At 39.4% G+C, this 25,285-nt stretch overlaps 1 protein-coding gene across 3 annotated transcripts in view; it reads right to left on the bottom strand.

The window, feature by feature from the left end:
* Positions 1-25,285, bottom strand: part of LOC5571858 (adenylate cyclase type 3) — a 210,622-nt gene that overhangs the window by 55,923 nt on the left and 129,414 nt on the right. For all 3 annotated transcript variants that reach the window (XM_021847233.1, XM_021847234.1, XM_021847232.1), the window contains 4 exons: positions 16,615-16,726; positions 7,669-7,796; positions 7,387-7,545; positions 6,574-6,712 (listed from right to left, as the gene is read on the bottom strand). In XM_021847233.1, coding sequence (XP_021702925.1) covers positions 6,574-6,712; positions 7,387-7,545; positions 7,669-7,796; positions 16,615-16,726 — 538 coding nt within the window. The remainder of the gene's footprint in view (positions 1-6,573; positions 6,713-7,386; positions 7,546-7,668; positions 7,797-16,614; positions 16,727-25,285) is intronic.

Below are 25,285 nucleotides of genomic sequence, written 5' to 3'. Positions count from 1 at the left end.
TTTTCACAAATAAACATCTTCAGGAAAGGAGTTCCCGTAGGAATTTCTAAAAAATCGCGGAGAAAACCCTGGAAGTATTCTTATTTTTTTTTATGAAATCCCGGGACGAATTAATGGATGAATCTCTATAGGATTTTCTAGGAGAATTCTTGAGGAATCTCCGGAGAATTTGGAAGCCCAGAACGAACTTCTAAAAAAAAAAGAATCGGGATCCCTGAAGGATTACCTACAGAAAACATTGAAGGTATCCATGAGATAATTGTTGTAGGAATCTTTTGAGGAATCCCTAAAGGAATTCATGAAGTACGATCCCTAGATTTCTGGTGTAATCTCCGGGAGAATTCCTGGAGCGATCTCTAATGGAAATCTCAGAAATAATTCCTAGAGGAATTTCGAGAGGACTACCTGAGAATAAACGCACAGTTTTCAGCAAGATCATGCTGTGGGCACGAGTTCGAATCCCACCGCTCGAGGATCATTTTTGGTTATCCGACTCTCACTTCTCCGACGTTTCGGCGTATATTTCGTCTTCTTTAAGCGCTTAGAGCTGCCTTGAAGAAGACTCAATAAACACCGAAACGTCGGAGAAGTAGAAGCAAAAGTCGTTTTGGCTGCCCCAAGACTGATAGAGCCGATAAAACTTCAGAAAGAAATTAGTCATCACAGTCGAAAGCATTCATCAAATAGCTGTAGAAGTTCTCATAGAAACACTAAGATGAGAAGCAGGCCCTATCCCGGTTGGGACGTAACGTCAGAAACAAGAAGAAGAATTTTATATATTATTTGATATCGTGTCAATTTAAATCTGGATGAAAAATCATGAGCTGTCGCATGGGTGTAGCCAGAGGGGGCAGGATGATGCCGTTACCCTACTCCTCCGTCCGATGATAAAAAAAATCAAAAATATACTAATTTACTACGAAAGTTATTATATTGTTTGAATTTTTTAAAGATTCCACTTAAAATAAGATTTCAATCAAAGATCTTTCCCGAAATCATTCCGTAAATTTGGCGTTCTTTCACCCTTACCTAACCAATGGAAAAATTTTCGCCACGGAAGGTTAACTTATGTTTGAATTTCCCGAAAATTGCTTTCAGCATTCATATTTATATAATAATTGCGTCCTGACTAAAAATTCTTGGACTTTAGCAAACAGTTAAACTTTTGCTTCAACTTAAACTTAAAAGGCTTATGCCATGTTTTCTTATCAAGAATTCCTCTTAAATTTTATTTTCCTGAATTTTGCTCTACAAATTCACGATAAAATTCGAACATAGACAACCAGTTGGTTAAAGACTCGGAGTTTGCCAGTCCTGAGAGTACACTTGTATCCAGGACAACAATCATGAGTTTTAACTCAACAAGAACTGTTAGTACTGGTAATTCACGTGGACTCACATGAATTCTGATTACTTAACAAATATTCTAGCTCGATTCGACTTTGCTGCTAGTACAAAGTCCCTTTTTGTAGTATTTTTCTGGGACTAAACTAAAAGGGAAAAAAGGACTAGAGTTCCGATTCATGGTCGTTGACTGATTTGAATTCTCCAAAAACATCTATTTTGTTAGATTAAGGGGCAAGCTTTTGCTAAGATGTAAGTCTCTGAAGGATGTATAAAACGGAACCTTTTCATCATATTCGATTTTTAGCAATGTCTGAGGCATGAAAACATGAACTGTACTGAAATAGATATTTCATTACCTATCAATGGAAGTAAAGTAATGCGACATGCGCTATACACTAAAGATACGGATAATGTCACATTAAATCTAAATAATGGTCACAGTGGGTCATAAGAACAGAAGAAGAAGATATGATGGTCTAAAAATGTCCGCATCACACCCTACCGGAACCGGTTCTGGAATACTCCGACCAAATCTGGGCAAATTAGAGTTTCCAATTTTCCAATTTTGTCATTTCCCGGGAATTCCCGGGATCCTGGGAAATTTTTTAAATAATTCGTATTTTATGTATATAATATTTTATCCCATTGCATTTGTACAACGTTCCGCTTTTTTTGTGAGTAATTTATTTATGTTCTTCAAAAACAAAAATTGACTTTGTTGTTTGCTAGGCTTTATAACAAAAAAGTTTATAAATATAAGAAAAACTATATGTGGAACCAAATCGTATGAAGTTAAAATAATATTTGGCAGCATTTAATGAAGCTTTTCACTAGAATAAAAACCAACCAAATAGAAACCTATAAAACTTTATAATCCTACTCAAATCATGAAATAGATTCCTCGAAATTTGTTTCGTTTTGTTCTGCAAACTAGTTGTCCCGGCAAACGTTGAATTGCCAAACAGTAGGGTCAGGCGGGGCAAGATGAGCACCCTAAGGATAAGCGCGATTAAATCCTACTTGAACGTTATTATTTTGGTAAAATTGGTAACCATCCTTATCTTTTACATTATTACTTTGACCTCCAACCATTAAAAGTATCAAAAAGTTATAAATAGTTTTCCAAATAACACGTTAAAAATAGCTTTTTTATCATCGGTCAAAAATAGTCCGGGGCAAAATGGGCACCCCCATAAAAAGATAAAATTTATAAAATTTACTAGAGAAACCTACTATTTTTCAATGCTTGTAATATCCGAAGATATTATTTTTAATTTCGGATGCTATTTATTTTCAACTAGCTTAATTTTTTAAGCTTTTATCAAAAAATAAATAATTTTTAATAAATTGCTAATCTTTTACTTAAAAAACTATCAAATGTGTTGTTTGTCAATATATTAAAAAAAAAAAAGTTTTGTACAAAGCGGATACCATAAGTCAAGCCCACAGCTAAATGTGTTTCATAATTTCACATTTTTACTTAATTTTGAGCATGGTGCTCATCTTGCCCCAAGGGTGCAAACTTTTTAATATAATCAAAACAATTGAAAAATTTGTGTAATTTGATAAAAGTTTTGCTCCAGATTATCTACAGAAGATTGCTCTATAACTATACGGCCAAAAACATATGAATGAATTTGTTTACGCAACAAAAAATGTTACTTTTAAATGATCAAATCTTATATGAAATGGGTAAATTTTTGAACTACTATGTATTTTTACAATATTTACGTTGTGTTGTAAATTTTTGGGTTGAATTATATGGTCGTCAGATCATTTTAATGATATTCATCAGAACCTCAAATATTTTCTTGATAAACTTCGGTAAGAACGACACAAACAAGGGGTGCTCATCTTGCCCCACGTTCCCCTAAGCTGTGAAATTTAGTGTTTAATGTTGACAAACTGTTTTCTCCAAAAGGTATAAATAGCGGTATCTTTTTCTAAAGAGGCTCTTTGCAAAATGGTAAAGAATGATATTTGTATAAAAAACGACTACTTCATTATTTCTCAATAGTAATGGAGTAGAACGACATGCACTAAACAAAGGACACGGGTATACCACAAAAGATCAAAGAAAACTGGTCGCAGTGGTTCATACCGAACAGAAACAGAAAAAAAAGCTGTGAAATAAGCCATGCAAAAATCACGTACAAAATGTCAGTGAATTGCATCCAAATTTGCTCCATTTTTTCGAATGATTTTCACCAATATTTCAACTCACAAACTCGTCGCATATCTTCTAGTGAGGACATTGTTTGGTATGATATGAAAAGTAAATTGTACGATGGTTTTAATTTCAATATAGATGGTCAATTCTGTATTTAAATAGAGTTTCCCGGGCAATACTGGAATCCCGGGATACAGAAAATCATTTCCCGGGAAACGGAAATCCCGGGATTGGAAACTCTAGGCCAAATCTTATTGTTGGTCCTATTGATGCTCTTGTAAATCGGAATGAACCATAAAATTTGAACCGTCGTACAATACATGCGTATGAACTTATGAATATGAAAGGGGCTGTCCATTAATTACGTAAGGGTTTATGGGGGGAGGGGTGGTCTAAGAATTCTTACGCGCCATACAATTTATTTTTGATTTTCATACAAAAAATCTTACCATGGGGGGAGGGGGGGTTGAAAAACCCTGAAATTTGTCTTACGTAATTAATGGATCGCCCCAAATGTGTCAATCCTTCTGAAACAGGTTCTAGGTATCCTTGTGGCCTTGTGCCTACAATGGCCATACTTACAAAAGGTGTTCCATTTTAGTGTTACATATTTTTCATATAAAGCTTAGAGAACGAAAATTGGTCCAAAAATTGATTTTTTGGTGCGTTTTAAAATGTCATTTTTGACCTTTAAGGTGAAACAGTTTGAAATCAATCAGGCTTTGGAAAATTTAACGATCATTGACACACGAGCAATAATTTCATCCCATTTATTCGCCTACATTCATGCAATACCCATGACATTTGCCGTTCGTTGAAGATAACGAGCCATGAACATAAACAAGACAGACACACACCACTCATTGTTTGGCGCCGATCACTGTGTGTCAACACTTGTAACATTCGCTGACCATCTCTCATTCTGATCAAGAAACAGAGGCGAATATTTTCCATTTTCTGCGCTATGTTTGCAACCAAAGAGATGTTCAATGATCCAATAGATTATAATTAGGTTGTTAAAGGTTGCATTACACAGCGTAACAAAAATGACATTTTTGCGTGTCTCAAGGATCAAATTATGTGTCACTAGTAGATTTGGGGTTGCTGAATCTGGTGCCGTTCTCAGAAATGTTCCAGCACGTCACAATTTTTAGCTACAGGTCGCCAAAGTTGTATAAAACACTGGTTTTATTCATGTTTACATGAAATTTAATGTACAATTTATCAAAAATTTTTGTAATCTAATCCACCAAACATGCAAAATAGAACTTGAACATTCAGTTCAGACATAATTTGATTGAAATCGCGCGATTAAATTTCGATTAAACCGATTTTTTCAACATGCTTGCAGTCTCCATACAAAATTCTTCGTTTCTTCTATATGACAAAATACAAAAATTCTCTAAATCATTAAACAATAACTTTTCCGCATTGAAAGTATTACAAACTTTGATGATAAGTATTGTTATACACATAAAGTTTGAGTTCTGTGGCAAATTAAGCCAATATATTACCTTACAAGCTAGCAAACTTGCATGCAAGTTGGCTGAAATAGTCATTTTTTTGCATTTTCAACAGTCAATATCTCAAAAACTAGACGTGCTGTGATATTTCTGAAAACGGCAATGGATTCAGCAACCCTTACTTAAGTGAATAGCGGTATTTTGGTGCTGGAGACAAAAGCGTGTTCCGCAGTGTTATCAATAAATATGAAAGTTATTACCAATTTTATGCAAAACATAAATCACCCGAACGACTCGATACTATTGCAGTATGTGAGAGTTGGTGTTCTCGAAAGCTCTCGTGCCACGTACCAAACGAGAGAGTGTGTTTACATTCATAGGGCTCTCCGAATGCGATGTGCCACGAACTGCAATGGTTCGCGAACTGTTACACTCTCCGAATATGGTTCGATCGGCTTATTCTGATCGAAATCCAAACACTGGAATCAATCTTCTAAGATTGCACTAAAACTTTAAAGGCAATAATCTTGTGAAGAAATTATTCAATAGTAGAGCACTTTTTATTTTGGCTTTGTGCACAAGCGGAATGCTTAAAATAAGAAGATCAAAATTGTTTGGCAACTAGTTCTTCAGTTTTGTGCCTTTGAAAACGTGAGTAAGGGCACAAGTTGGCCATTGTGACGCCCATCTTTGGATTCTGAAATGTTTCTCCTTAATGCATAATGCGTTACTTTTTTTTGTGACGCCTCTCCTCGATGTCACTGAAAGCTTCTTTTAGCACAAAGATGTTCGCTTTCAGCAGTTAGAAAAAGTTAGAAAATTTCAGATTTATATCTCTTCTTCCTACAACGTTACAGTTTTTACCAAAAATGATCCCAATGCTCAAGGAAGGCCAAGGAGTTTCTAGAGGAAGAATGCAAAGTATCTGGAGGAAAAGCGTAAAACAAATCCTGAGGAAACTTGTACAGTAAACACGAGCAAAATTATTGGACGAAATTATGTCGGTTTTCTTGCATTAGTACTTTGAAAAACTAATTGAGGGATGCCTGAAAAAAATCGGAAGTTATTTTTGGAAGAACTGCTTGTGGAACCTTTCTCAGGAAATTGTAGTATGAAATGTATCCCGTGTGGTTGCCCCTCATAGTTTCACGCAATAAGGGTGCAGAGGTTATTGTTACATTTCTGAGATAGTTATATATGATAAAAAAGTTATAGCTAAAAATCTCGTTATTATAGAAAAAGAAAAATTGTTATAGAGTAAAATTTGTGAATGGACTTTTGAGGCCATTCGCAGACAGAGCCACACTTAAAACAGAATTCAGGATGAGCCAGAATCTTGTCACTGTATGACGATGGCTGTTTAGGGACAAAATGTGGAAGAACGCACTACCAGTTTACCTTTCATATATTCCTTGATTATGATCACGAGCTTCAGGTCTAATATCAGGAACCCCTACCCTAGACAAATATTTACGTCCTTCGGAACATGTCAATGCCAACGCCCACCATCCTATCTCAGAACAAATCCCAAAGCTTGTTACTCCCTAAGTAGATTTCCGAATACACATCACATAGCATAAAGTATCCACTCACCGGTTTTAATACTTTGGTAATAAAGTACGTCTTTAGCCCGGCTATCCGCAGTGCTTCCTCCCGTTTCTCGCCGTACGCCGGTTCCACCTCGAATTCCCCGTTCAGGAAGCTCAACGTTTTTTCCGACAAGTGAACGCGGCTGTTTGTTTTCATTAGAGTGGGGGAGTTTTTCGGTTAGTGTATGTGTGGTAACGTTAGCATTTCAATGACGAACAACCATCGGTGTGGCCAAATGACCGTGGGGATATGGTTGGATTTTCACCACCAACACGCGTGTTGTTGCATCCGATAATTAGGGTTAGTGGGGTTAGATAGGAAGCAATAATAACACAGTGCATCATATCTGAGGTCATCGAATGCAAACAAAACTAGGACTTCAGATTAGTTTATATTCATGCTTGTAATAACTGAGAGCTTATTTTTTAAGACAATACTCATGCTAAAATCTGAACGGTGAATGATAATAAACAAAAAATGTAAAAGAATACCACTTTTTTAGAATTTTTGTACTAGAACTCAATAAAACAATTAAAATAGCGCCACGATATATTAACACAACTTTTTTTTGTGTGAAGATCATTTTATCCGAAGGTTGCATTGAGAAATTGTCATTAGTTTATGGCTTTATGGCATACCTATTTATGCCGTATTGAAAAAGAATAGAGCTGAACACCAAATTTCTAACTTAACTGTTAAAATCCAAATTTGGTTTTGCTAGTATGGGTGAAATCAGAATTTTGTTCACATTTTGTGCGTTACACTGTGTTAGTACCGGTGGAAAATTTGGCCCTCATCCCCCTCCCTAACACTTACCCGGCTTTGCCGCTGGATTCCATCTTGTTGGCCAGCTCGACATCCTTGGAATACACGTCGAACTGCCACTGGCGTTGACCGAGGATTCCCGCCAGGACAGCTCCCGTGTGGATTCCCACTCGCATGTCAACGGGAGAATTTGTCTTCTGCTGGACGTATCTGCGAACACAATAAAACATCGAGGCAAACAAACAAGAATCAGTCACTGGACCACTTTCTCTGTCGCTCTGTGGCTCTAATTACTGCCAATTGGTCCAGGGCTTCTAATTAAATTAAACTCACTTGATAGCCTTCACCATCGACAAACCCATGTGGACGCAAAGGACGGCGTGATCCGGTCGTTCTACGGGAGCTCCACTGATGCAGTAGTAGCAATCGCCCAGGATCTTTATCCTTAATTGCTGGTATTTCTGGGAATGGTGCCAAACAAGCGTCCGACGGGGAAAAAAGAGAAAAAAAGAAGGAATTTAAGTCATAAAACTTGTTTTGGAAGTCCAATAAAAGTTGACGTGATGCTGTGAGCGCACAGTGAAGCCATTGGGATGGATGGCGATGCTTGTGGATGCAGAATGATGTTGGACAATGATACACTATGTGAAATTTTCAGTCAAATTTGTGCTATTTTATTGGAGTTTTATAAGAACTCGTCAGTCGAGAATTCAGTGGGACTCAAATCCCTTCTGGAGCATAACAGGATATAACAGCAAACAGGATAACCAACTGCTACTGGAGATTTGAAAGGAGCAAAACTATTAAGTGGTCATCAATCGATTCAGTAGTTACGATACTACAAACCGAAACCACAGACACGTAACTTTATGAAAAGACAATTTGGTTCACCTATATATTCTATGTCCGGTAAAATGTTTATTGAATAAACATACATAAACTTTTTCATCAGAAGAAATTAAGTCACCATTAGTTTAGCGAATTTCGTTTACTTGGACATCTTTACAAGCTCAAAAAAGAGTTCTGATTCAGATTATGTCGTTGCTGCAAAGGAAATGGCGTGAAGACCAGAGAACTCCAGGTCGTGATCGGAGTAGGCTAGATGCTCTGTCGGGGACTAGACCGAGTAGAGCGGGCGTAACCTGAAGTCATCCTCCAACTGGAATTGCAGAATCGACCCTGGCACTTGGTCAGCCAACGTCGAGTCGGAGTAGGCTGAGTCCACTGCCGGGATCTAGCTGAGTAATTCACGAAACAGTACCGGAAAATGGTCGTCGGGGCGACGGTGAACCGGAATCGCAGGACCGACCTCGGCATTTGCCCGGATAGCATCGGTTCGGGAGATCTTCCGCCGCCGGGGAAATCGTCAGAGTAGGATAGATCCACCGCCGGGGACTCTGAGCAGTACGAATCGTATCAACGGCTTGAGTGGTCGGAGCGCCAGTGTACCGGAAGCCATCCTCAAACCGGAATCGCTGGACCGACCTGGGCATCCAACTGGTTAATCAGGAGAGCTCAAATAGCAGTAGCAGTAACGTGTCGTCGTACACAGCTAAAAATATGTTGTAAATTAAAGTTTATTTTCATGCACATATTTGGAACATCAAAATAAACTGAAATGTCAACGATCAATCTCTCATTTTTCAATCGAATATACTTTGAATTTACACGATCATGTAACATTCAAGCATCTTTAGATGAAAATTAAACGTAATGCTGTAACAATAGATGAATTTCTAACACTACTTTGAAATTTAACTATTTTTATCTGTGTAGAACAACGAAATACACATGAGCATCAAGTAGTAGTTCAACACTAAGCCAGCCTAAGAGAAGTATGCTTTGTCGCACAGAAAGCTGTCCAAAGCTCCGGCAAGATCCTCAACCGCCAATTGGACAAAACCAGTAGTCGCAGAGACACCATAGAATATCGTAGTGAGCAGCGTTTTTGACGACATCAAGCTCCAACAGCGAACTAGCAAAACAGCTAGAGGCTGCGACTGACAAACTGCATGAGCACAGCCCTCCCCCGATCTAGTTGTGTAATATAGTTTCGGGGGAGATCGAGGCACAGGAGCAGTAGAGAAAGTTTTTTAGTGGTTAAGCACGCCTAACGCGAGTCTTTAACCGTACAGACACACAACAGGCCAGGCTTTTGAAGCTTTTTTGTACACTACTATAAATTACAAAAACGTGGTCTTGATGTTAATGTTGATGGAATTAAAAGGTACACGGTACTCCATCTACTTTAAAGTTTCTCTATTTTCTCTGTGGTCCTGACTTGCTGAACTGCTGACTCGAACCAGGGAAACTTTGCTTCTACCACTTTCGACGAAAACCACGTCACGCTCGACTGCAAAGGCCTACCATCTTGGATTCCAGACGCGGTAGTCAATAAACACTTCTCGTCATGATTTCGCCAGTGTTTATTTGGAATGTGCTCGTAGACATCCACCGAACGCTCGCATCTTTTTCAGATCCGGCTCACGCTTTATGCTGTCAAAAGAGCACTCGCTGGACTGCGGTTTGACAAAAACACCGTAGTTTGGATTGCCGCACCCAGAACTTCATGTCGATTCCAGAATCGTGCATCAAGGAGCGCGCCTTATCCTTATCCTTTCCTATTCATAAGTTCGCTGACGCCGTTCTGTTCCGGCGTGTAAGGGATGGTCCATTAAATCTGAAACACACACCTTTTCCGCCAGCACCGTAGTGAGCACTCGTCATCTTCGAGTCGTTCTTCTTTTTCTTTTCCGGATATTGGATGACACTGTGCCCCTCTTGGCCGCAGACAAAACACTTCCACGCTTTCTTCTTCTGTTCGATGAATTTCGAGCTCGTGATCCGGAGGAAGTTGCTGCATTCGGCTTCGTCGAAAGAGATTCGTCATCTGCACTCTTCCGCTTCGTTTCTTCGTCGAGTAATCTCAACTATTCCGACATTGTCTCGATGGCAGTCACGACGATCATCGAAATCATCAATGCCAGCACCGGTGGATTTGTATTCCCGAACAAATCGGTTAAACCGGAGGAGGTGCTCTTGCAGGCTGGCGCCATCTTGCCGAAGAGTAATCTTTTCTTCTTTAGACGCAAGCGACTAGCAATGCTCCGTCGCTCGAAAATCCGCTGCAGCGCTAGCCAAAACACTTTTGGGGTCGGTCTGTCGTGGATGTAATCGGGTTGACTGTCGTGGATGCGGTAAATCAACAGTGATTGGCAACGTTTGTCCTTCTTCTTTTTCTTTTTTCTCCACCGCTTTCGTCTTCTGATGGCGTTCCTCAGTCGTGCCCTTCTGCTTGGTCTCAAGCTCCTCTACTTCCACCACCTCCTGTTCGATGCAGTTCATCAGGACTACAGGATTGTCTACCTCAATATTTCATGAGTCCTGAGAGTTCTCAGTTTGTTAACCGGGTATTCCTAAAACGCAAAGTCTGCGAAGTAACTTTCGAATGTTCAAAGATTCCTCATCGGATACTTTTCTTTTCGGCAACTCGTGAGTCGAGACTGATTCTGAGCGAGCAGCGTATTATGTCTAACACATCTACTCTTCTGAATACTGATGAAGGTTGGGCCTGTTGAAAGTTATCAAAGATCTGTACTTTTAATTTTCTCTAGACTGAAGCCTCTCAAATTATTATATGACCTGCCGCAGATGATTTGATGAGCATTATCATCACTGCTTACAATCAACAGAAGGTCTACACAGTGTAAGACAACTCGTTTGAAACCATCAGTTGGGGATAGTTCTTCATGTGGTAAATAAACCGAACAATAGACGTATTTCCTATTGAGGTCACCAACCAAAACTTATATTGTGACAGCACATACACCTCTGGTTGTTAACTCAGAAATAAGTGTACCGTCAAACGGGGTAACTTGCAACAATTTTCAACTTCAAAGCAATATGGATGAAAAAATTGAGGATTCAGATGAGACAAAAACCATCTGGTACCCTAATTGCTACGTAAAGAATACCACGCGGTATTAATTTTATCAGTATTTAGTTTTCTGGAATCAGGAGAGACGAAAAATATGCATGTTTAATGCTACCCCTGATGTGGGGTAACATGCAACACACAGTGCTACCTAAAGTACACTATTAAAAATGTATCCTTTTTCGTGTTATTATGGTCATTCAATAATTTTCTACAGTAAAAGCATGACAATTATCAGAAACAGGCTAGTTTTCTCTAAGAAAACTAAATATTATTGATTGAATTATGAGTATTGAACCAATTTGATTGAAAACTTCATTGGCATTGCATAGGGTGTCCACACTGGAAAATTCTAGCATATCATAAGTCTTGACAGTTATTGGAAAGCCATCAAAACGTTTTAATGCAACTTTTCTACAAATACAATGGTATTTTAGGTTTTACTTCACATAAATTATTTTTTAGACATATTTAAATCAAAGCGACGTATAACATATTGATATGTATGTTTTAAAATGGTCTCTGTTGGGTTTTGGCATAACTCCCATCACATTTCATGCAGAGAGTTCCCAATGACTGATCTGTAAGTTAATTTTTATGCAGATTTTCTAAATTATTCTTCATTTACTTGAAGAAAATAAGACTAAATCTAATAATAATACGAATTATTTAAATTGTCCAAAATTGTCAATACAAAAAGTGTATTGAATTGATTGAGGTACAAACATTTCAATGTTACTGTACAAATATATGTTCAATTTTTTCATGTGTTTTCGATTACAAACGGCAGCAAATATCAAACAATTGAGATCAAAATTGCTGTTGCAAGTTACCCCACAAGGGTAGTCAAAAACGTTTTTGAATTTTTATAGTGTTTAAGCAAAAAAATGTCAAAACTTTTATGTTGTCAATTTGTACAATACTAAGTACTGTAACTGATAGCAAATGCCTCGAATGACATATTTCTACCGTTTGTGTGGTACAAAGAACGTTTTTCAACATTAGTTTTATACAATCCAAATTTTAATATGATTTTCACCTCCAGCAAACTCACCAAAAAATAAACGATACCCAAACCTTTGCCAAAACCTTCTGTTGTATACCTAAGGTCTATAAACGGCGGAATAAATCATAATAATTTAACTCAATGCTGAACAAAACGACTGTTCGGTTACATGTCGATGTGTTGCAAGTTTCACCCCTGTTGCAAGATACCCCGTTTGACGGTAGCAACGATTGTTCCGTCAACGAGCACGCATGCACGAGGTATGGCACGCGAGTTCGCCATTTCATGTTTACTGAAAATAGTAAAAACTCCACAAGAGTCCACAAGTGTAGCGGACTGTACGACGGAACTAGCAAAACCAAATCGATGAAATCCGGACCGGTAAACTGACGAAACCACCAAGCAAAAATTCGGAAGATTAATTTTGGAAAAACGAGAAATACTGTTTCATATTTTTTTTACACTTTTACAAAGTTTAATTTGTTCGCTTGGTGGCTCAAAAAACACTGGTAGATTTCTCCTCTTTCAGTCGCTCTTGCTCTGCCGTTGTCGATCTCTCTCTTGCCTCTCCACGTTTCGTTTGACTCGCTGCATTTCTGTTGTCGCGTTTGGAATTTATTGCAGCATCCGGGGGTCACAGTTTTAAGTTCAAAAACCTTCGAGCTGTCACACAGTGGCTCGAACAACAAGGTTACCTTGATAGAATTTTCTTTACGAAAGTAAGGTTCTTGAACTAGCGCCACTTCAGCTCTACCAAAATTGATCTTTGCTGTTCTTTTAGGCAGAAGATTGATCTAAGCAATCCTAGGCGTAGCCACTACCTAAACTAGGTAGGATTAAGCTTTTTGCAATCTTAGCACGAAAAAGACCAGTATCGAAAAATCCAGATCGGTATCAATTGAAAGTTGCCAAATGCGAAAAAGCACAGAGGACACAGTGCAAAACGCATTATGGGAATCCGTACAGGTAGTAATTTGAACTAATTATTAACATATTCATATTCCCACCCTTATTTAGACTCAGGCTTGAGACTGAAGAAGGTCAGCTGATTGTCTCAGAGAAACTCAAGATCGCCTACAGAATTGCTCTAGGTAGCGCATGAAGGACACAATACTGTGCCCTGGTACTCCACAGTCTCTGTCTGCGGTAGGTTTTATTTAGACTCATGAAGCCGCATCACACTATGAATTAGGGATCACCTATGAGGTGGACTTTTATCACCGGAACAGGCACTCCGTAGTGTTAATTGAAACAATCACTACCGACGCTACGCGGCTATCTAAGCTGACCTGAAAAAAGAGATTATTGAACAAAATTTAAAAAAAATATGTTAAAATACCTACGAAATAAGATTAGCACATTGCCTTTCGAATGCGCCATAGAGAGTTTCAATTAGACGTATAATCACTGAGTTAAGGACAAATCACTTTTGTATATATTTTTGGGGGGTGAACCCAAATTTTTTTTGCGCGAAAGTGTACTCAGTACATGATATGACCGGTCTTGGGTTAAAAGTAGCGTTGGACAAATTTGACCAGAACATCGATGTTACTGAATCGATTCAAATTCAATGTGTAGAATCGATTCACCGATTAAATTGAATCATTTGAATCGATGTTTTTGAATCGATTCAAATGTCAAGCTCATATGGAAATTTACAAGAACAAGCTTTCAAAATAAGACCAAAGAAATTACACGTGATTGTTAAATTCCTCCGATTGAATAACGTTTGATATTATAAAATATATGTTGAACCCTTTGAGGCTGATTCAAAACTTCATCAACTCATTTAAAAATTCCAATCAATTACATAATTTTGAATCGAAACAGAAAATCGAATGAAGAAAATCGATTCACTCGATTTTGAGTGCTGCTAACATCGATTCAAAAAATCGATTAATCGGAACAAAAAAATCGATTTTCGGAACATCGATTCAAAATCGCCCATCGCTAGTTAAAAGATACAACTCTACGAAGTTCCGTGAGGCCATATTAATGACAAAGACAATCCAACGACAATTCTGTTTTGACGTAGAACTACGTCTTTCTATACAGGGGTGAAATTTAAATTTCATAACCAAGAGCGTTATGTTGGCATGAAATATTTTAAACGTTTATAACTTTTTTCTGGCTTAACGAAATTCCTTGATTAGCACCTCAATCGGAAGACACGACATCAAAGATTCATGTCGTTAACTTATTGAATCCCGCATACTTGTCCAAATAGTTTAATAACTGGTTTAAAAGAAAACGTTGATTTCAAGCAAATCTATAAATAGGGGTGCTAGAGAAAAGTTGACGTGATTTGCTTTTCACTCTCCGATTGGATCGCATCTCAGCAGGCTACAGATTGGCTTGCTCTGACCGGGCGTGCTTCTCAGGCACAGACATTGATAGCGAAGGACCCCCCCCCCCCCCGTTTGTCTTGCTTCGCTCAAATCAAACGGACCGTCGACCGACCGAGACAAGATGCCGTCCGAAGCCAAAGCCATCACCGCGGTGCACCGCTGTCACCGCAAAGAAGAAGAAGAGGAAGCAGTCCACAGGAAAATTTGCGGTTGAGCTGTGAACACGGTCGAGCGAGTCATTCACGCTTTGCGGTTCACCGCTTGTTTGCGTTCACCCAGCCATCGTCATCGGCGCCGCGCTTCAAGATTTCGACTCGTGATAAAATCAGCATTGGTGGTCAAGAAGCAATCCCGTTTAGAACAAATACCGAGGAGCTGCTAATCAAGCGTTGGACTAGTGAAATCGCTCAAGATTTCAAGAGAGAGCAACGTTTTCAGATTTCGACTTAAGCCCGGTGATCCACTACCTGTTGCTGTTGTGCGCCATCCACGCCACGAAACATTTGGCTGGTTCGTCGTTAAAGCAAATAACTTGCTCAAATTTCTACATTTGAGTTGAGGATTCCCCGTTTGACCATGGCAATCAACTGATAACATCTCGCAGTGTTATTTATCTGTAAGAACATCGAAGCTAACTAAGCCATCGGCCCTTTTTAGGGCCATCAAATTAGTGGAAAATAGTTAAAAGAAAAATATTTCCGACTTTATGACTTCTTATATTCGTAGATCAATTTCACAGCTTCATACAAAATTTCATTTGCCATGAATAATTTATGACTCAACAATTTGAGACTGTACTCGCGGACGCTGCTGCAGTGCCGTCGGGGTGAGTGCTCAGCATTTCACTACGATTGTAAAATAGAGTGGCATTTCCAACAGCGTCTTTGATGTTTCATATTTTATGGGAACACTTTGATTAGAAAATTAACACATTCTACAAAAAATGGGGCAAATTTAGAATGCTTTTGAAAAGACAGCAAAGCAAGACAAACGAGGGTGGGGGAGGGTCCTTTGCTATCGATGTCTGTGCCTGAGAAGCACGACCGGTCAGAGCAAGCCGATCTGTTGCCTGCTGAGATGCGATCCAAGCGGAAAAAAATGGTTAATTTCTGAAAACTTCATCTGATCAATAACAACACAAAACTAGTACACTTACAAATCCATACACATGACAAATAATCAATAATCTTACATTACACTCATACCCAAACTTCACTGTCATTCAAACATAATCAATCAAATCCTTTCTAAAGTATTTTACTTTGAAATCCGGAACTCTGAAAAAGCTTCCAAACCAAGTGACAGATCTCCCTTAAAACAAAAACGTAATTGAATATTCACAATCACAGCACCTATCATCTATCATTAAATATCCTATCACCTACAAAAAGCTACCGCACTGTTGTAAGAGTCTGACCCAGAATTGATCGAAGTTGTGTCCATAGTAGTCCTACGTCAACCCCGCGATAATGTAACAGACATTACCCACCCCAATTTTTTCGTTAAATGATTCACTCCCAAAATTTTGGTCACATAACTGTGCAGTTTTGACCATAGTGAACACGAAAAAAAAAAAACCGTTCAGCAAGTAAACTTTGTTTCATCTTTTCAGTAAATAGAGAATGCCCAGTAGTATCAACTGTATGATGAAAACGGAGAAAAGAAAATCTTGTGAATTAAATCACTCTGGAACATCAAAACTTTCACGTTCAAATGGCTATGAAGCGATTTCGTCAACCGAGTCAGCCGTCTCATTCCTTATTCAGACTAAATCAATTTCATGTACCAGCTTGAGAAAACTATTGCGAATCATCTGATGAACATTATTTAATTTCATTTCAATTGTGCTCAACTTTCTGTGAAATGCTGATGAAGTATTTCGATTGCTTTAAAACACTCTTTGACACATTCAATTTCACATTTCACGACAACGGTGATGCCCGGGGAAGTCGGAAACATAATCCTGAAATGATAACCGGTGGAAAACTTACCTCTGCCAGACGATCAAATCGTGCGAAAAGTTCGTTTAAAATTTTCACCAGATCCTGGGCCGAGTAGGTCGATGAGATGGCGGTAAAGCCAACTATATCAGCATACAGAATACTGCACAAAGGAAGAAAGAGAGAGAGAAAATGGGAAATCAGATGAGAAATTTTGCGGGAAACTGTGGAATGAAGGTGTGGATTTTATGCGGTCGAATGGATGCAGTGCATTTGGCGAATATTCCACTGCAAAGGAAGCACGCTTCGGTTTTATCCGATAAGCCAACGGCAACGACGACGTTGGCGTTGGCTAGTGGGGTATGATGATGTGGCTCGTTCGCGGAAATGTGTTTTACGTTAGAAAATTAGACCCGACAAATCCTTGAGCGAGATTATGGAAATTTGTTATTTGCGCGTGGATTTCACCTGAACGGTGGAGGTAGATAGTTTCTGCTTGATCAAGGCTCGTTGTTTTATATTTTAACGGTGTTATTAAATGAACATCCATGGATTTAGATTATTTTTACGTAGCCTATGTTTCCGCTTGAATGGTACAGTTATTATTACAGATTAAGCCAGCACAAAAAAAAACAAAGTCTCGTTCAATAAATCACAAGCAGAACATATTATCAAAAAGTTCTGCAATCACTTTACCAGAAGAAACCATTTCGACAAACTTGCACGAAAGATTTTCCATCAGTCAGCAAAATCACCGACGGGAAAAAAAATCCAACAGCACCATGAAGGAATAAATCAACAAAACAACTACAGACAGCCGGCAAATCTTGCGAAGCGCCCCCATAGAGACGTGTTTTGTCGACCGTGAAGATGTACGTATTCCCAGATTGAGCTCAAACAATGAAACCCCTGCAAAACCCTGTCAGATTTGGTATTTGTGCGAGATGTCTCGTACTGCTTCTACTTTTACAGGGCGCTACGTTCGAATTGGAACTGTGTCTGTTTTCAACTTGTCTTCTGAACAATTTTTAACTGGATCTCATCTTGAATTGCAAATATGTAGTGAAGCAAAAACATCGGCCTACAAAATCAAACCCACCACCACCATATCAAAGGTATGACGCCTCAATCAGTAGTCCGTATGGAGGCTCGAATGAAGATGTCCCATGGCACGATGTAAATTTGTTATCACAACCAGATGTTTATCTTTCTGGGATCGGCGAGACGACGACGACATCGCATCGCTTCGGAAGCCTTTGGCGACCGCAGTGAACTGTGGCAAATTGGCCTCATCTTCGAGTGGGTGGTGCTAGGCAGCAGTCGGTTTGGATTGAAAATTTAAAGTTACCGCTGGATGGCAGAGCTTTTCGTATTTAGAAGTATGGGCTTTTTTACTCTTGGAAATGATAATTATTACCCGTAATGTAAATCTCTACTACATGCAATTATTGAAACAGCATAAATTTTCAATACTTTATCTGTAATAACACGGCTTTCGTGTAAAACTGAGCCTAGGTCTACCGAAAATATACTCGTATGAAATTAGAATTCGAAAGGCTGAAAATTACATAATGTGAACTGTAAATTTACGTTTTTTGATGTCGCTCGCAGATGTCAGATCCAGGGAACCCAAATTAACGAGATTTTTCTTGGCCACATATTTCAAAAAAATAAACACCTAATGCGAATATAAGAATGCTTAGGTTTATACTGAATTTCATTCAGTTTTACGGACAAGAATCCGTAGCATGCAGTAATAAACGCAACATACATACTAAACCCAACCTGTAATTTTGAAGGACATAGGTAATAGATGCAGTTTTAAGACCTACCTGCTTAAACGGTGTCGAAAATAATAAAAAATATTCTCCCAAAGTTTGAGATGATTTAGTAGAAATTTGGCTGTGCAAATGCCATCTAAAATTTGCATGGAAATTACCATGGAAATGATCAAACTTTTGTGTTCAGCTCTCAAACTAAAGGGCGGACACGAAATTATTGAGACACCGAAAATGTCATGCCAATTTTGTTATAATGTTTAGAATCAATCCAAAATTTTAGGGTAGTTCTATACATATATTAGTGAAGAAGGGTGTCACCCAGACTAAGTTTTAAAAAAAGAACTTATTCGATCTACTGCCTAAAACGAACTGAACCTTTATTCAATTATTGATTACGATCAAACCTCACTACCTACTGCAATGCTTATGCTGTTGCTGTGGAAGAACTGCTGATGCCGCGGGTCTAAAGGGCTGTGGCTTCGTTTAGTGGTCTCGTTCGGGGGTTGTCCACGTAAATGCTACCTATGTTGTCAGGTGATGAAATGCTGATGCTAGACTACTGTTTCCGTTCTACTAGCTGGGCTATCGTCGTCGGTGTGGTGGACGTCGTCGTTGTTGTTGTTGTTGCCGGGAATGATGAAAATGATGATACACCAATAAAGCGATTGGTGTATGGATGATTGTTGAGGATCGGTAAGGGTTCGATCTTAACTTATTTACTTCAAAAATCAAAAGAAAAGTTAATCGATGGAGCCTTGAGTGTAAAATTGAAGGCATTTTCGCTTGATGCGCTCAATCAAAGTCTTTACAGTGTCATTCGGTACCAGTTTCTCAGTTTTTTCCCATTTTCTTAACATGTCCTTCCCGACAGTAATTCTTGCTCTTCCGAAGTTCCCGCTTCATTATTGCCCAGTACTGCTCCACAGGGCGCAGCTGCGGACAGTTTGGCGGATTCATGTCCTTTGGAATAAAATGGACAGAATTGGCCTCATACCACTCCAGGACACTTTTAGAATAGTGGCATGATGTCAAGTCTGGCCAAAATGTCGGAGCTTTGTCGTGCTGCTGCAAGAACGGCAAAAGGCGCTTCTCGAGGCACTCAGATTTGTAGATCTCGCCATTTACTGTGCCCTTTGTCACGAAAGGCTCACTCCTCAGTTCGCAAGAGCAGATGGCCTGCCAAATGAGATATTTGGAGGCGAACTTCGACATTTTCTTCTTCTTAACACTTCAGTCGTCGCGCTGTTGGATTTTGTACAACACTGCTCGCTATTCGTTCACAACAGTAGCGCGGTGGTTCTGACGGTGACAAACCGCGCGACGACTGAAAGGTTAAATTGGCCGTTCACATCGAACTTGCTCTTGCCGGTGAAAAACTCCAACCCCGGAATTTGCTTAAAATCGGCTTTTATATACGTTTCGTCGTCCATCACACAGTAGCCATATTTTGTCAGCATCTTCTCGTAGAGTTTCCGTGCCCGAGTTTTAGCCGTCGATTGTTGCCGCTCATCGCGGTTTGGGAAGTTCTGTACCTTGTATGTATGTAGTCCAGCTCTCTTCTTTGCATTCTGGATGTAGCTCTGCGACATGCCTATTTTTTCAGCCAAATCACGGCTTGAGACGTTGGGATTTGCTTTAATCATCCGCTTCACCTTTCCCTCTGTCTTTTTGTTCTCTGGTCCCGATTTTCTTCCAGCACCTTTGCTGTGGTCCAACGTCAACCGCTCCTGGAACCGCTTTTACACTCTGGAGACGGTTGAGTGGTGAATATTCAACATTTTTTCCAACTGCCGGTGTGACAGTTCAGGAAATTCCAGGTGTTTGGAAAGAATTTGTTCTCTCGACTCGCGTTGGTTCAACTCCATTTTCGTTGAATAGAAAAACACGACTTCGAGTTTGACAGCATGTAAACAGTACACCACATCAATGAGAAAGTGTGCAAAATTTGATTGATTTTTACCCAATGGTAGAAAAGTTATGCCCTGTTGAATGTGTCGCAATAATTTCGTGTTCGCCCTTTAGTACCGTGCTCTACCAAGATATTGAAGTTCCGGGCATATCCGACACATAAGGCGGAAGACCAGCAGACAATACACAATGGTCGGGCTCCATATAAATGAGCGGCCGAGCGGTTCCACGCCAAATCGGTAAACGATGAAACTCGACTACCTTGGATTCAAATGGAATTTTGCACATAGTTTCAATATAATAGAATAAGTTTTTTCCACTGGTGGAGACCATTTAAAATCAAGAGTAACTTCTGATAAGGGCGTAAGTATTTTTAGCATCACCATTTTAAAAAAATGTACCTCGGAAACCGTTTGTTATAGAGAAAAAGTGTCTGAGGAGGGATGGTAGACAATCAAACAGGCTTTGTAAAAAAAATATACACTGAAAAAAATACTTTTATTTTCATGAAAAAATCGAAGTTAAACCTTAAAACACAAATTGCAAAAAATAGGTATCTTCGATTTTTTTCAAATTTTTTCTGTAAAATTTCAATGTAAAACCAGATGTTTTAAGCACAGTTTCAACATGGTGCAATCTAAAATAAAAAAGTTTTTCTAAGAGCAACTTTTGGTGCGTTTCTGAAAATTCAATTTCTGGCCGTAGAAAAGACGTTTTGATGCTGTAATATGATTCTTCACCCAAAAACAATTCAAAATGCTAATAACAATGATCTTCCTAAAACTAGCCGTGGAAAGAGATAAACGTAACATTGTTGGTGGAGCATCTGGAGTAACTTATGAAACGGGCGTATTTTCTTAAGTTTTATGACATTAATATAATTGAATCCTAAATATCTAGAAAACGGCTAGTTTTAGGAAGATCATTGTTATTAGCATTTTGAATTGTTTTTGGATGAAGAATCAGTTTTAGGAAGATCATTGTTATTAGCATTTTGAATTGTTTTTGGATGAAGAATCAAATTACAGCATCAAAACGTCTTTTCTACGGCCAGAAATTGAATTTTCAGAAATGCATCAAAAGTTGCTCTTAGAAAAACTTTTCTATTTTAGATTGCACCATGTTGAAACTGTGCTTAAAACATCTGGTTTTACATTGAAATTTTACAGAAAAAAATTGAAAAAAATCGAAGATAACTATTTTTTGCACTCATTATTTTGGGTTTTGTGCAACGTAAGAACTATATCACAATCACACGACGCGACGCGAGACAGGACACAACACTTATGGTTCTTACAAACGTTTAACGGTTGGACATAGTCCTGAACGTTAAACGGTTGGACATCGTCCTGATGATGGGCAGCATCAAGCCCGAAACCGGTCGTTAAAAAAAAGGTAACTTATATGTCCTTTTAACGTTTGTAAGAACCATAAGTGTTGTGTCCTGTCTCGCGTCGCGTCGTGTGATTGCTATTTTTTGCAATTTGTGTTTTAAGGTTTAATTTCGATTTTTTCATGAAGATAAAAGTATTTATTTTTTCAGTGTATATTTTTTTTACAAAGCCTATGTGATTGTCTACCATCCCTCCTCAGACACTATTTCTCTATAACAAACGGTTTCCGAGGTACTATTTTTTTTAAATGGTGGTGCCAAAAATACATACGCCCTTATCAGAAGTTACTCTCGATTCTAAAAGATCCCCAATTATATAAGATAATTTTCGTCTCATATACTTAATACATCTGCGCAGTTTCATCCAAATCGGAATGGTACATGTCAGATTTCAGCATTTTATGGACGATTTCGCGTGGAACCGCTCGGCCAAAAATTAGAAAAATGTAGCAATGAAATATGAAACTATGTCAGATGGTTTTGGACGAGAAGAATGTAGCGCGGGCGATGATGCTGCAGCAAGGCACCCGTCAAAACGTGGAACGATACAAACAGAAGCGAAAACAGCAAACCCATCTATTCCGGGATAAGAAGCGCCGCCTGGAAGAGTTGGAGTGCGCAGAGATGGAGCAGCTGTATCGTTCTCAAGAAACACGAAAGTTCTACAAGAAACTAAATGCATCGCGCAAAGGCTTTGTGCCGCGAGCCGAAATGTGCCGGGATAAGGATGGAGGTATCTTGACGGACGAACGTGAGGTGATTGAAAGGTGGAAGCAGCACTACGATGAACACCTAAACGGCGCAGAGGAGGAAGATCAAGACAGCATGAGGGATGGCTTCATCAGTACGGCGGATGAGGGAGACGTGCCAACTCCCACAATAGGTGAAGTTAAGGATGCTATCAAACAGCGCAAGAACAACAAAGCAGCTGGAAAGGATGGTATTGGAGCGGAACTTATTAAAATGGGCCCGGACAGGTTGGCCACTTGTCTGCACCGATTGATAGCCAGGATCTGGGATACAGAACAGCTACCGGAGGAGTGGAAGGAGGGAATAATATACCCAATATACAAAAAGGGTGACAAGTTAGAATGTGAGAACTATCGAGCGATCACCATTCTTAATGCAGCCTATAAAGTGGTTTCCCAGATCATCTTCCGCCGTCTTTCGCCACTGGCAAGCAGACTTGTGGGAAGTTACCAAGCCGGTTTTGTGGATGGGCGATCGACGACAGACCAAATCTTTATGTTGCGGCAGATCCTCCAAAAGTGTCGCGAATATCAAGTCCCTACGCACCACCTATTCATCGATTTCAAAGCGGCTTATGATACTATCGACCACGAAGAGCTATGGAAGATTATGGACGAGAATGGTTTTCCCGGGAAACTGACTAGACTGATCAAAGCAACGATGGATAGTGTACAGTGCTGTGTGAAGATATCGGGTGCATTATCGGACCCGTTTGAAACACGCAAAGGACTTCGACAAGGCGATGGTCTTTCCTGCCTCCTGTTCAATATTGCGCTAGAAGGTGTTATGAAACGGGCGGGCTTCAACATGCGGGGCACGATCTTCAATAAATCCAGCCAGTTCATTTGTTTCGCTGACGACGTGGACATTGTCGGAAGAACGTTCCAGGTGGTTGCTGAACAGTATACCAAGCTGAAACGTGAAGCAGATCGGGTTGGATTGAAGGTAAATATGTCGAAGACGAAATATCTGCTGGCTGGAGGAACCGAGCGCGATAGAGCTCGCATAGGCAGACGCGTGACGATCGACGGGGATGAGTTCGAGGTGGTGGACGAATTTGTCTACCTCGGATCATTGATAACGTCGGATAACAAGGGGTGGTAAAATGAACACCTTAAGGATATCATCTTGTTTCGGATAGAAAACCGAGGTATTCGTATAGTTCTTTCGCACAACATCAAAAATAGGGATGCTATCCAAAGCAGCGACACGAATTCAGACTGAAATAGCTAAATTTTCACGTATTTTTATCGCTAGCAAAAGACGATGCAAATGTTCATTTTATTTGCACTATGTGGGTAAAACGAACAGCTGTTGGTGGTAGAATGAACATCATGCCAAAAACGTGAGCAAAACAAACATTACAAAAAAAAAAATACATTGCACTCCAGAAAATGTATCCATTAATGAATGGGCTACAAAAATAAATGTAAAGGTATCAGATTTGACGTTATATCATAGCGATATTCACCTCACTGAAAAACCTCAAGACGCACCAGCTAAAAGTTACTTCAGTTCTAATTTTCGAACGTGGTTTTCTAAAATTTTACTTTTTTTGATAATTTCACTTCAATTGACCTCTGTATCAACCCGAACACACCTATTTATTCTTTAAATTGTTCATGCTTGATATAAACTCAATCGAATTTGGTTTTTCTCGGTAAAAGGCACGGTGTTCATTTTGCCACGACTTCCCCTATCCTTTTATTTATAATAAATAAGCTAACAACTCCCAGTTGATGAAAGTATGCATTTTTTTTTTCTAGCTAGTTCGTTTTTCACAAATGCATCGCAATTTGCAATGCTGTAAAACATTCCTCGAAACGTGGATCGACCAGTATTCCGGTTCAATGAATATTTAAGCCATGTTGTCGCGATTCCACCTTTCTCTCTCTCAATGAAGTCACCTTCGCTACTTTGGTTCATTTAAAATTTAGTAGGAACATAAGCTACAACAAGCTCACTGCCTGGAAGTCCCTTATTAGGGGCTTGTTTTTTTTCTACTTTGGGTTGAGAGACGACGATGGAAACCAGACATCGAAGGAATAGTAGACGACAGGAAATGGGAGGGTGTTGTTAAAAATTTCCAAGGAAGTAATTAGGATACGGTTCGTCTCGTCGCCAACGGCGAAAGCTAACCTTCACACTCACACCGTCTAATAATAATGGGTGGGTTACAAAAGAGAACTTCTTTGACCTAGAGGTAATGTCCACGGCAAACCCATGCTGAAGGTGTCTGGGTTCGATTCCCGGTCAGTCCAGGATCTTTTCGTAATGGAAATTTCCTTGACTTCCCTGGGCATAGAGTATCATCGTACCTGTCATACGATATACCAATGCGAAAATTACAACTTTGGCAACTGTGGAAATGCTCATAAGCTAAGGAACAGACTCTGTCCCAGTGAGGATGTAAATGCCAAGAAGAAGAAGAAGAGTAGCAACTTTGATAATGAAAGCTCTCAATCAATCACTGTGAAAGTAGTCTGATGAGTAAGCTCTGTCGCAATAGGGGCGTAATGTCAAGAAAAATAAGAAGAAGTGAGTTGGGGTGAGATGATAGGCCTGGCGGACGTCCGTCGTCAGCGGGAGTTAATTGCGTGGGAAGGTGTTACTCCGGAAAACAGACTCTGCGAGGTGCCAAGGGTTAATACCTCTGGGGAAACACGTTGTATGGAAAAGTTGGAAAGGAAACAAGAAAAGACTTATCTGAGAGAGCCTCATCGAATTATGCTTTCTCTCATAACGTTTTCAGTTCGGCAGTGGCTGAATAACTTTGTTTTGCCGAGGGAATCCGAATGTTCGTAGAAGAAAACTTATCTTGTGGTAATTACGATGGTTCGAGTAGAACGGCTGGAAAAGTTTATTGATTAGACTACTGTTCTCGTACCTT

The sequence above is a fragment of the Aedes aegypti genome, chromosome 2, assembly GCF_002204515.2.
Source record: "Aedes aegypti strain LVP_AGWG chromosome 2, AaegL5.0 Primary Assembly, whole genome shotgun sequence".
Classification (NCBI taxonomy): domain Eukaryota; kingdom Metazoa; phylum Arthropoda; class Insecta; order Diptera; family Culicidae; genus Aedes; species Aedes aegypti.
The sequence above is the reverse complement of the archived record's forward strand: the minus strand, read 5'-3'. Positions and strand labels throughout refer to the sequence as shown.